This window comes from Xenia sp. Carnegie-2017, unplaced genomic scaffold (assembly GCF_021976095.1).
Source record: "Xenia sp. Carnegie-2017 unplaced genomic scaffold, XeniaSp_v1 HiC_scaffold_3, whole genome shotgun sequence".
NCBI lineage: Eukaryota > Metazoa > Cnidaria > Anthozoa > Malacalcyonacea > Xeniidae > Xenia > Xenia sp. Carnegie-2017.
Window position 1 is genome coordinate 5,633,404 of NW_025813493.1, and position 13,277 is coordinate 5,646,680.

Sequence of the window (13,277 nt, forward strand, 5' to 3'; positions counted from 1 at the left end):
CATATAAAAAAAATACGAACGTATGAATTTTATGGCATATAACTGAATAACTCTGATTATCTTTTGTTTTGACCACACAAGCCAAATGTTGCAACAGCGAAGTGTATCCAACTACATTTGCACTATAACAAATCCCACTCCCTGTAGCTATGACTTATAAACTTCGTTGAATAGTTGTGGTCGAGTCGCTAACAATTTCAATGATAGTATGGACGTTGTATTACGCAAACATTAATTTTAAACAAAATTAAAAACATCGTTAAATGACACAAATGAACGTACGACGAAATAAGCCAACTTTCTATGCTTAAAATGAATGTTAAAATTCATCTTGTGCTTTCCACTAAAGACATTTAATTGTCAAAAATATACTTTATATGCCTACTTGTGGACATCAATGATTTTGATTTCCTGTAAACGAAGTATAAACGAGCAAGGTTACAGCAAATACTTCCAGAAACGTTAGCATCACCAGGCAAACCAATTAGCTAAAACAGATGAAGTAAAATAACATCAATCAACTTAGTGAATAGTTTTATATCATCACACAAAGCTGTAATTTTTATACCCTGTCAAATGTATCAAATTAATTAAGAAACACGTGACACAAAGCAAACAATTACTTACTTCTTTTAATAGCTTCACCCCATCTTCAACATTTATTTTCTCTATCATATTCCATTCAATCTAATAAATATATGGTGGAAAGTTGGCATGAGACGGAAAAAGCAACTGGCTCATAAGTTTCTTACATAAAATGAATCTCGCAGTAATTTTATTTTCAAAAAATTGAACACGGATAAGTCCACCCAAACACGATCAATTTATAGTTTCAATTTATAGTTTCAAATAGAATCAACTTATAGTTTCGAATTGTTCGTAATTGTGCATTCAAACACTTTTTAAAGTAAAGAAAAGCGCAAGAAAAAACTTGCTTTCGGTTAGCGTTTTGCTCATTTAACTCTTTAGAAGGAAATTTTTTCCAGGCAATAGATTTCTAATGGTTAAGTTTTTTTTCCACACTGCCTCACGCTGAGGTAACTTTCGGAACGAGCACGCGTAATTGAAACATTTAAGAAAGTAATCGTTTGATCTGGGTAGCAAACAAGAGAATGATGAGAGGCAAGTTATGATTCCAAACAAGACTACAAACCACGTGATTCCATGCGGATCCATGTAATGCTGAAATTCCACCAATTGATGAAATTCTTGCTAATGATGAGCATGACTATTGCAAATTAGAAAACAATTACGTGAAAACTCGAAAGATTTTGGCACCTATGCCAGCAAGTAATTAAATCAGTTTTCCTTCATCGGACTCCATGTTCAACTAACTTAAACGAGGATCGACTTTGTCGGCAGTTGAAGTACATTCACAACAGTTCATACCTGATCTTTGGCTATAGTGTACCAAAGATCGCGCCATTTATTGTAAATTGACGAGATAATTTCACTATCGTTACTCCTCAGATAGCAAAGCGTCGTTCCCAGTGAGAACGCAACAAGAAAACTCTAAAATACAAAGACAAAGAAAATATAAAGAAAATACTTTTTCTTTCCTTTTTAGAGTTGAAAATCAAAAGTTCATCAAATTCAAAGGAATGCATGGTTACACTATGAATATATACCATAGTAAAGTTCCACGTATTTTTCCTAATATAACACAAAAAATAAATTGATAATGTCGACCATGTCATAAACAATACGGGCCTACGTAATTCGAATTTCACCTTCACACTGTGGTAAACGTGCATTTAAAGCACATCAAGCAGCGTTTCTGTTTTGCTAAAGAACTAGTGCATAACTGACGCATAGAAAAATAAAATTCACCAATGAGTTGAGTTAAAAAATTCCCAAATGAGTTGTGATAAATTTCGCCAATATTGAGTTCATTCATTGAGTTAGGTAACAGCAAAATTTGAAGCTTATTTACAAGTAAACGAACACAGAATCGACCAAGAAATGATAAAATATCTCACGATCAGAATAGGCAATTTTTCCACATCACAAATTCACCTCTGGTGCTGATTCCATGCCTTGATTTAGGAGTTGAATAACTTTCTCAGTCACGAGTGGATTACTTTTCTTGATAATACCGGACGATGATACAGTCAAAGCAAGTGAAAATATCTAAAATATATGAGATCGAAATGACACGTATTGTTATCCAGTCACATGACAACAAAATATGTTAGTTATTGACAGTAAGCTGCATATCTATATAAATATTAAAACATGTAAATGTGAATGTGAACGATTGTAAATGTTTAAACATTAAGCCGAGTAAAATATGGTGATACACACATGACTCGACTCAAATCGAAAACAAATTGATCATTCACCTTTAAATTTTCCTGTTGCATATCATAAAATGTTTCCTCAAATAATTTCACCAACTTTAAATGAGCTTGTTGCGCTGCTAAATGCACTGGACTTGCTGTATTTTCACAACACGATGCAATGCCCAGAGCAAAAGCATAAATAGCACCATCACTACAAGACACACGAAACACTCATTATATTGAGGTACAAGCCATGCGCATAAGTTTAAAGTTTTCCTTGTAAAGCGTCAATACCAGATAGCTGTGCTTATAATTAAAATATCATCGACTTTGGTGTTTCCATATTTTTCATTACTCTATCCAAAACACGTGGCCATTTTGACGCATGATGTTAAGATGGTTTCTCGAACTCAGCTAAGTCTTTAAGCACTAAACACATTTATGCTCCCAACCATGCAACTTAATAAAGTATATTTAGATACCAAAATGTCACTAAAAACAATGTTCAGTGTTTTTCAGAAACCACTGCGACATTGATAATCCTGTGCAGAATATCTAAATACTTACATATTATTTTGCAAAAACAATTCAGGAGCCATTTCTAATGTTTCAAAGCATTTCGTCAACAAAATTTCACCCTATATACAAGAGAACAAACATTGAGTTAAAGGATTTGGAATCGCAAAAATTTGAGTGGCCATATCTTTTGTTTTTTATGAACAATGGCGAATCTAGGGAACATCAAATAAACAACAGCAGCCCATTCTTGTATATTTCCAAACACCTAGGATGAAACTTCATAGACTGTTTCATAGCTCAGTTGGTTAGAGCACTGCACCGGCACCGCAGAGGTCATGGGTTCGAATCCCGTTGAAACTTCATTTTGTTATTCAATTTTTTTAACTAGTGGTTCGAGCCAGCATCAGCTTATGAAGAAGACATTATAGAAAAATGATTCAATGAATTCCAACATTTGGCTTAAATTTCATCAACGTATAAAGTCAGAATCAGGATCAGTCAAGGTCATCTTAGTTTGAAAACCTCAAGTTAACATATAAAACACCACAATACACGTAGCAGCCTGCTCTGCGTTGTTTAAAATATTCTTCAAGAAGTTTTCAACAATATTATAGTCATAAGTCATTAAATAAGAAATAAAAGATGTTTACTGTGTTTGCACAGGCTTATGCAAACCGAGGAGAACATTGGGAAAAGTCGATGATAGCAGATCAGTGCAAGCCCGAGACCGAAGGTCAAAGGTTGCACCTGCTTAAGAGTTCTCACAAACGTCTCCGAGGTTTGCATAAGCCAAGTTTTATTGTTTTTATTTCATAATGAACTTGGCACACGTAAAATTCAAGTTTATGCTGTGGTGATAAGAATGCATGGGTAATGTTCACATGACATAAATTGTTTTTACAACTTAGTAACAAATGTTACATTAAAAAATGTAAACAATGATAAACTACGATAATGAACATGTATTATCTCACCTCTTGCCCCAATGACGAACTAAAAAAGGAGAAGGATAATATGTTCAAATAATTGAAAAAATGTTAAAAGACAAGTGTAAAGTTATTTTAAAACAGAAACGTCATCAAACGTTGTCCAATGAAAGAAAAAAACTAGAGATCCAAGGATAGTGTAAAGTTTCAAAAAACACTTTATTTTGACCAGTAATTTGACATTTTTCACTACATAACTCTTTATTGACTGTTGTGTGCAAAACACTTCCCATAAAACGATCAATGGATTGACTATCTACATTAAATCACGACGAACATAAATTCCCTTCATCCCCAGAAAGTTTACACTATGTATTTTAGATTCTCGCCACTCATGACAATACTGCAAAACTCCATGAAAATTTAGTACAAAATTTATATTAGAGCAGTTGCTTTGCATACGCAAACATGAATGTTTTAAAAGGCAGCATTCAGTGTAATTATTTGTTTACCTTATGTCTTCATTGGAAAGTTTTCGCACGATCAAACCTAGTCCCAAGAAGGAATGGTTATGGATGACCAGAGAATTACCAGGACTGAAATATAAAAATAGTTAAATCACTACCTCTTTACTTGGTAGCTTACCCGATCGGCAACAAATACCCTTTACTTGGTAGTTACCCGATCGGCAAAATTCACAAAGCGCAATGTGTACAAAAAGTTTGCAAAGTAAAAGATAAGTTTAATAAAACATGATGTCCTACGTGCTATGTTCGTGCACCAAAATTTTTGTCAAACTTATGCAACGCAAAGCACAACGCACTTTGGAAAGTCACAGACCATGGTTGCAACCCTCTACAGATGCGGCTATGAGCGAGTGTTGTTTAATCAACCCTGTCTGTGCAGTGTAGCCAATGTGCAACAATTACTAGACGAAATGTGTACAAACTTTTCAAACAATTTGCCAAGTAAAGAGTCAATAAATAACACAGTTAAATTTATGCACGGTGAAAGACAGTGAAAATAATTGTGCATTAACAACCAAGCATATTGAAATTGGCATAAACCACATAGCTAGCTGAGTGTTTCAACGAAAAAAAGTCCAAATAATTTGTTCATATTAGCAATGTATTGACAGTCACGTGTTTCTGATTAGTATGAAAGAAGACAAGATAAGTGTTCGATAAATGGAGACGGTTCATTTCATCAAAATATAAGTTTCACAGCAAACTGCAATTTACAAATACGACTATGAATTCAATCTCGGTGTCATGTTTTTCAGGACAATGAAACTTTAATGGAAATGCATACTTAATTTTGAAGAAAGTTATATTATTTATTGACTCAATTTAAATTAGAAATCATTAGATTCCAAAAATTACTTCGAAAGAATAATTAATCCGTAAACTTACATAACTTTACCACGTGCCATACGTATTAAAATATCAACAATTTGCTGCAAACGACAAAAATCAGCTTCAAGTAAAGATGGAATGATGTGCGTCAAGCCAAAAGCAGCACAAGCTCTTGCAAGCAAGGCTGATGACGTTATCGATAAACCCTTAATGATGAAAATATTTCATTTTCAAAACAGCTTTTATTTCAACTTAATATTATTCTTATCGGCGTTTTTTTCCCACTAATTGATTTTCAACACTTTGACAAACAACTTATAAAAAAGACACTCAATTGAAAGATGCTTTGTTCCTATTCACAGTTTTTCTTTAAACTAGCGATGAACCAATCTACTTTTATGCACCTGTTTTTATTTTTCTGGTCTGGCTTTAAAGCTACATAGCCGATGACCCCATAGCATCCTGGTTACCCCATTGCATACCTGGTGACCCTATAGCATACCTGATGACTTTACAGCATACCTGATGACCCCATAGCATCGGAGGTCCATTGGTTTGAACATTTGCATCAAGTGTCACAAGCATACGATCGGCAATTGATGTTAACCAGGTTTCCATACAAGCATAACTGTCGTTGAAACTCAGTTGGTTTTCCTGGACTGTTTGCTTGTTCTTGAATGACGCCACTGAATCAACCAAGCCCGCCAGAGCAAGCAAAGAATTGCCTTGCATCACATGACTGCCTCTAAAAAACAATCCATGATGATCATTATACACACAGGTTCAAAAAGAACTCATCAGGCTTTGTCTTGTATCAATGTTAGATAGTGATAACTAATCCACTCCAAAGCTTGGTTCATTTAAAAACAGCATGTCTAACCGATGCAAAGCTGTCACTAAATTACGAAAGAGAAGGATCCACTACATTATTAAATATGATGTTATTTTTTGTTGTGTAACCTACGTATATCTAATGTTTCTGGCACATTGTCAACCATTAAATATCCCCACAGTGTTAACTAATTATTTCATTTCTAATCATTTCTTGCTGTTAAGCAATTCTTTTTTATTATCATGGTCGTCGAATAATCGGAAATACTGTAGAAACATATTAGCTACGTTAATAAACAAACGATTTAATGTTTTAAAGAAGCATCAAATTATAGTCATGATGATTTCAGGAATATCAACACGATAATTAATTGTTGAATCGATGTTAATACAAGTAATTCAACCATGAAGATATTCTATTTCTACATGAACTTAAGAACACGAGAAATAGTTAATGCTTGCACGTTTCAAACGTCAAAATAATGATAATGTATCTTTCACATACATTGATCCAAGCTTTAGAATGTCTGTTAAAGTATCTCGTGCCCTAAAAAAAAAGAAAAAAACTATGGTAAGTACAAGCATAAGTTTTTCCTGTATTTTATCGCGACAACCATACAGTTTGAAGTCTATTGACAAAGACTTTACACTACATAAATCAACTGATCACAACCAATCAGTTTGAACTTCGTTGACAAAGACTTTGCATTACAAACCAACTAATCACAATCATACAGTTTGAAACCCACTTACAAAGACTTCACACTATAAATAAACTGACAACAACCATACAGTTTGACCTCCTCTGATAAAGACTATACACTACATAAATCAACTGATCACAACCAATCAGTTTGAACTTCGTTGACAAAGACTTTGCATTACAAACCAACTAATCACAATCATACAGTTTGAAACCCACTTACAAAGACTTCACACTATAAATAAACTGACAACAACCATACAGTTTGAACTCCACTAATAAAGACTATACACTACATAAATCAACTGATCACAACCAATCAGTTTGAACTTCGTTGACAAAGACTTTGCATTACAAACCAACTAATCACAATCATACAGTTTGAAACCCACTTACAAAGACTTCACACTATAAATAAACTGACAACAACCATACAGTTTGACCTCCTCTGATAAAGACTATACACTACATAAATCAACTGATCACAACCAATCAGTTTGAACCTCGTTGACAAAGACTTTGCATTACAAACCAACTAATCACACTCATACAGTTTGAAACCCACTTACAAAGACTTCACACTATAAATAAACTGACAACAACCATACAGTTTGAACTCTACTGATAAAGACTATACACTACATAAATCAACTGACCACAACCAGGCAGTTTGAATTCCACTGACAAAAGCTTCTTCATTTATATGTTCCCTTTCTTTTTGCAAAGTCAGCTCCATTTTTCTTCCCTACAGAAGAAAACAGCACAATGCAGGTTCGATAAACTTCGCGAAAAAAAATCAATCATCATACTTCAACAAATTTAGCAAAAGCTCCTTTCATGAAAACAGTCCAACCATGAGATATTTCAATATTTGACAACCAGTCTGAGGATTTAATAGGAATCTAAATGAATGTAAGGCAGAAAACCAGTTTTCTAATAGTGGACATCAATTATCTTTGTAAAGGCAAATTTCTTTTTATGTGAACAACCGCTGTCGAGACAAAAAAATGACAAACTATTATTTACCTAAAGGTACCATCACTAAATAGGAGTCGTTGAAGGCAAAAAGAAAAATCTTACTGGCCATTTTCTTTATAGAAAAGTCACAGTTATCGTTAAAGCAGACAGAGACAAAATATTCAAACTGAGGTAAACAGTCGGCTTACTTAGTCCAGCTATGCAATATTTTCCGTGTTAACTAATTCTCTGCAAAACTAATAGATTTCTAGAGAAATTCAACGAACAAAATTTGCGAGCTAGCTACGCTACAAAGATAATTATATTGAAAACTTTCTGCATATAACATGTTTTTTATATTTTTAACCATTAAATCTTTAATATAAAACTTTCATCATACAAACGGGTGCACGACAAAAGTATTCTAACACGATGTCGTATGTTCTTGTAAAGTAACAAATTTTTGATATAGGTTGTGAGTGTTTAGGAAAATCGTGAGTTCTCAGGAAGATCTTAATACACTTTAACCATTATTTTTATAAAACGAGATCAAAACTTATTGTAAACATACATCTTGTATCAAATGACTGATTATCTGACGGTATGATTTCATATCGTTGACAACCTGACTTCTTGTTGCCCTCCCAGATCTGCTCTCTTTTCTGGTGTTGTATGTCCAAAGAAGCGAGCCTGTAAAATTTCATTGAACGAAATCATTGACCAGCTTCTAATCCTTCTTGATGACATGCGTCTTAACCCTATCATCTTTATTGACGTACGTACTGTCAAAATGAAAAATAGACTTGTTAAAATTGCCAAATGGAAATGAAAATGTATATTTCTCGGTTCAACGAGAAAATTTTCAATTAAGATAAGTAGACCAGTAAAACTGATCAAGAAACATTTATAAATATTTTTAGAATAAGTGACATAACTATAGAGAACAAGTGGAGAGTGTAGCGTTAGGCAAGATAAACTGCAGCATGCCAATGATTTGTAAGATTTCAATCTACTGAAATTCAAAATAACCAAAATTAGCGGCCATAATTATTTTGACAAACCCTAGAAGGGCACAAGCTGACGACGTTTTTTTTCCGGTAAAAAAACTCAATATGTCATACTATTTTACCAGCAAGGAAACCCTTCAGATTTGGCTGTTTGCAATTGTCGTATTTCCTTTTTAAAAGCTCTGGAATAGACGACATCATTTTATTGTCGAATGTTGGCACGTTTTGATTGTCGTACGACACACCACGTGGAATTCTTGAAACTTCATTGGCCAAAATGTTCTTTAGAAATTCTTCAAAACCTTAAATGAAATGGTGCCTTGGCTTTTAAAAAAATATTTCTTCATTGTCAATGATCATTGGCAAAGTCAGCCCTATTACTTGCTATGTAATGCTATGAAATTTTTCATGTGTTCACTCAATTTAAAAACAATAGATTTCTAAAGATATAAACCATAACAAGGATCTGAAGTTTAAATAGCAGGCCTAATGCTAGCTTCACTTTTGTCAGTGATAATGTTTTTTCTCTACAGTATAAATTGCTTCAGTAAAGTAAAGTATTAAAGAATTCATAAGTTCAACTCAACTACATAATGTTTTTTTCTCTACAGAATGAAGTGGTTCAGTAAATTAAAGTTTTAAACAATGTATAAGTTCAACCCTACTACATAATTTTTTCTCTCTACAGAATAAAGTGGAATAGAAAAGTAAAGAATTAAACAATTCATAAGTTCAACACAAGTACACTAAATGAACTTGTTACAGGTCGTTCCATGTCAATTAATTTAACCCAAGTAATTGATAACGCATTTTCTACGGTCATGTAAAAGGCATAAGCAGGTTTATCGTTGTTGAGCGGCTAGAGTTGGGGTAGAGTAAGCCACAAGTTAAACAGCCGAGCAGTATTGAGTGTCACTATGAAATATATATAATTATTGGGAAGAGTGCCGAAAAAACTTGCATTCGTTATATTGATTGAACTCTTACCTTCACAAATTTCTAATGATGTAGAAAGCATTTTCTTTTCAATAAGTTCAATAAAGTAATAGGAAGGAATAGGATATGATTCAAAATCGATTTCCTCGTTATTTTCTAGACTTTCTCGAATTTTTTTCGCTATTTTTGGTGTGGCCTTTAGATACTGTATAACTGGCACACGATTCTGTAATAAATATTGAAGTCTTTTAAAACTTAATAGCGGATTGACATTAATTAATAGGTTATCTGTCATGAAACGCCTTAAGACAACAGCCCACCCCCACACACACCTTTAGCCGATGTATATCTATACACAACTGTTTGCCTACAACATCTCACAATGAAATGCGTTTATTTTTATTAAACGAAATCATTATTTTTTAAACTATTAATTATTCAATTTACAAACCTGAATAGGTAGATGTTTGATAAGAAAATCTTCGCATTTAAAATTGGCTAGAGCTTTGAAAGAAGCATCTGACACGGCAGTATTCTACAAAATATTCAACTAAAGATAAAAATACAAGAAAGTGCTGATTTAAAGCATCTGACACGGCAATATTCTACAAAATATTCAACTAAAGATAAAAATACAAGAAAGTGTTGATTTAAAGCATCTGACACGGCAATATTCTACAAAATAGTCAACTAAAGATAAAAATACAAGAAAGTGCTGATTTATTTTAAAAAATCAATTCTTTTTAGGCAGCTCATTCATAGTAAGAGCATTGTTAAGACCATTTAAAGACAGAATAAGCATTTAGATAAAGTGTGACGTATGATTATTTCTCTGACCTCATACAAGGTATTTCCTTAATTCATCAATGTTTATAGAAATACCTTCAGCACATCATACCTCAGCCAAAGCGTGCTTCCACAAAAACTTTAGTACATAATCCTTAAAACCCTATGACAAGAAATATTAAGTTGTTCAAGCTTTATAAACTAGGTTAGAAAATTAAGCTCACAATCAAGACACGTCAGTTAAATAACATATCATATGATAAACACCACTGCCAATAGCTTGCATGAGCATTCCATGGAGAGGAAAAATTATTTAGATCCCGATTTCCTAAATGTCTAAAACCGTATCAAGGTGAGGTAAGGACGCCATCTTGGAAGGTTGCAAAAATCGAAATTTTCAAATTTTTGCAAAAACTAATACAAAAAACTAATCCTGACAAAATATTTCAAAAACTAAACCTAGACTATCAATTTAGCAAACTGTATTGATGCAGAAGCAGATTTTTGTCGTAAAACTTGGTTTAACTTCTTTCGTAGCAGTTAGCCCTCTATCTGAGTAAATATAATTTTCAAGGAAAATGAGTCAAATCTTTAAGCGAGAAAAATAAAGTCAAATGAAACATATCAAGTGTACAGATAAATTTGACTCATAAAATAATGAATTTAACTTTGCAAGCCTACGCAGTACAAACCTCATAATCCGCTGTACCATTCAAACTGGGTAGAAATGACAACATTGAGCAAGCAGCAGTTGTCACAAGGGGATGAACATCTGTCTCTAGTTTTTCTCTAAGAGCATTCCAGGTCGTAGGGAGATTCAAAACCTTCAATTTAAAAATAGGATAAGCAAGAAGTACTTTATGTTAAAAAACTAACAGAAGTAGCACAGACAAAATAGACGTTCGGACAAGAAAAAAATTTGACCGAGACAGACAGACAACACAAGACTTGCCTCAGCTTCAACTAGAGTAGTAAGAGACTCCAATGCAAGACACGACAACACAACATTGACTGTGGATTGGCGTCCAGCACTTTCATGAATTATGGCAGATATCAATCCAAAAAGATCTTCGCCATGTTGACCGGGTCTAACAATTAAAAAAAGTGAAGAGCTCCTTCTTAAGAGAGCCAACATATTTTACTGGATGGAGAATAGTGTATGACTTTTAAATGATGTGTTATAACTATGACATCAATAGGCGCTTTTAAAAAACGAATGGCAAAATCATAAGCAGTATACCTTTCTCTACAAATATCCCGAATGGTTACAGCTTTAGAAACTTGAAGTTCTTCTAACGCTTTTGCATTCAAAGAGAGTGGTCTATCTTGCAGTAACTTGTAGAGTTGTGGATACACTCGTGGTTGAAACAGCCATAGCTTGTACATCAACCTAACAGTTATGGCTTTCAATTCGAAGTTGTTGTTCAAAGCCAACAGTATACCCAAAGCATATTTCACACACATCTGTAGATAATACAATGTAATTTAACGTATAAATATGAAAGATAATCCTAAATTTAAGAAATTTAAATAAATTAAGGTTTATTTTCTTATCAAAGTGATTGATGGAAATATTAAGTGGAAAAAACCTCTCATACTGAAATGTACAAGTACGAACATTGAACAGCAAATGCAACGGATCAAATTTAAGTTAATTTTAAGAAAGCTGTTTGCAAAAATTGCATTTTCATAATTAAAACTCTCATGATATACAACAAAGTGACCAGTAATTGGCGTCATGTTGTCTCGCTGTTTCTTTCACAGATATTTGGCAAAGACGATCAACGAAATCAATGAAATCACAAATGTCCTTAACTTTATGGCGATGAAGGACTGTTATCAAATTTAAAAAAATGTCATTAAACAGACCAAACGGTAAGCACGATAAAGCAAAGTATCAATAGCTGTATTTGTAAAATATCTAAAAATGTATCAATAGCTGAATTTTAAATTAAATTACATTTAACTGTAACCATTTGGTCAGAGTCAACAATCTTTCTTTGACGGAGGGAGGGGAGGGAGAGAGCAACATATGTACACACCAAACATTTGGTCAGAGTCAATAGTCCTTCTTTGACGGAGGGAGGGGAGGGAGACAGTAACAAATGTACACACCAAACATCAACAACAAACCTGGTGGACTGTAAGCCTCGGTATGGTCTGTAATATATGAAACTTCACTTCTGATGATTTTGATTTTTCCAACATAAAAAGCATCAATGGGAAAAAATATGGAGCCTAAAAATTAATTAAATTATCATTTTCAGCATGCAATAAGCTTTCCTATTGAGTATGAACATTTCTTTTTCATTATGTTGAGTTCACTGCAGTTAAGATTTCATTTCGAATAGTTAAATTATCATAAATTCAAGAGTAGGAATCCTTTCAAAAGACACAAAAGCAATCAACTTTGTTGTACATCGACCAAAACTTTTATTTTTAACCTGTACGAATGGTAAAGAAGGTGGTGTTGAAAAATTCTGTTCTGTAAAGTACGTTTCAAACAGGACAAAAAAACAGTGAACTGAGCATTTCTGTACAACCTTTTGAATAAAATTTTATTAAAATCTTGTCACTAATATAGTATGACGCTATCCTTGTTGTAACGAAAAGTACTTCATATCGACAGACAAGACAGAAATTTTTAACAAGTACAGACCAGTCATTGAGATACCTGAGTAGAATCTACTTTACAAATGAACGATATCACATCAAGAATATGAATTGCTTGCGAGTCATTGCAGGTAACGAGGAAACTTGAGAGAAGCAAGGAAACAAAACTCAATTCTTTCAAATTTCCTTCTTCTAGAGTTGATTTCACCGATTCCAACCAATTCAAAAGCGTTGTTGGATCATTGCTGAAAGTGGGAAAATTTCAACCAATTAGAAAGCGTTGTTGGATCATTGCTGAAAGTGGGAAAATTTCAACCAAATAAAAAGCGTTGTTGGATCATTGCTGAAAGTGGGAAAATTTC

General features: G+C 33.4%; 1 protein-coding gene and 1 non-coding gene across 3 annotated transcripts in view; one reads left to right on the forward strand and one right to left on the reverse strand.

Annotated features, from left to right (window-relative positions):
- Positions 1-13,277, reverse strand: part of LOC124454078 (focadhesin-like) — a 28,589-nt gene that overhangs the window by 6,609 nt on the left and 8,703 nt on the right. For both annotated transcript variants that reach the window (XM_047004879.1, XM_047004878.1), the window contains exons 13-36: positions 12,977-13,160; positions 12,436-12,540; positions 11,543-11,766; positions 11,255-11,390; positions 10,995-11,126; positions 10,415-10,465; positions 9,968-10,051; positions 9,568-9,742; positions 8,703-8,882; positions 8,145-8,263; positions 7,426-7,518; positions 7,273-7,361; positions 6,419-6,460; positions 5,605-5,827; positions 5,140-5,288; positions 4,240-4,323; positions 3,776-3,794; positions 2,850-2,920; positions 2,343-2,493; positions 2,017-2,130; positions 1,390-1,512; positions 1,154-1,228; positions 628-687; positions 386-488 (exon numbers count right to left, since the gene is read on the reverse strand). In XM_047004879.1, coding sequence (XP_046860835.1) covers positions 386-488; positions 628-687; positions 1,154-1,228; positions 1,390-1,512; positions 2,017-2,130; positions 2,343-2,493; positions 2,850-2,920; positions 3,776-3,794; positions 4,240-4,323; positions 5,140-5,288; positions 5,605-5,827; positions 6,419-6,460; positions 7,273-7,361; positions 7,426-7,518; positions 8,145-8,263; positions 8,703-8,882; positions 9,568-9,742; positions 9,968-10,051; positions 10,415-10,465; positions 10,995-11,126; positions 11,255-11,390; positions 11,543-11,766; positions 12,436-12,540; positions 12,977-13,160 — 2,786 coding nt within the window. The remainder of the gene's footprint in view (positions 1-385; positions 489-627; positions 688-1,153; positions 1,229-1,389; positions 1,513-2,016; positions 2,131-2,342; positions 2,494-2,849; positions 2,921-3,775; positions 3,795-4,239; positions 4,324-5,139; positions 5,289-5,604; positions 5,828-6,418; positions 6,461-7,272; positions 7,362-7,425; positions 7,519-8,144; positions 8,264-8,702; positions 8,883-9,567; positions 9,743-9,967; positions 10,052-10,414; positions 10,466-10,994; positions 11,127-11,254; positions 11,391-11,542; positions 11,767-12,435; positions 12,541-12,976; positions 13,161-13,277) is intronic.
- Trnaa-ggc lies at positions 3,088-3,161 on the forward strand. The gene has a single exon. It is a non-coding gene; the product is annotated as a tRNA-Ala (tRNA).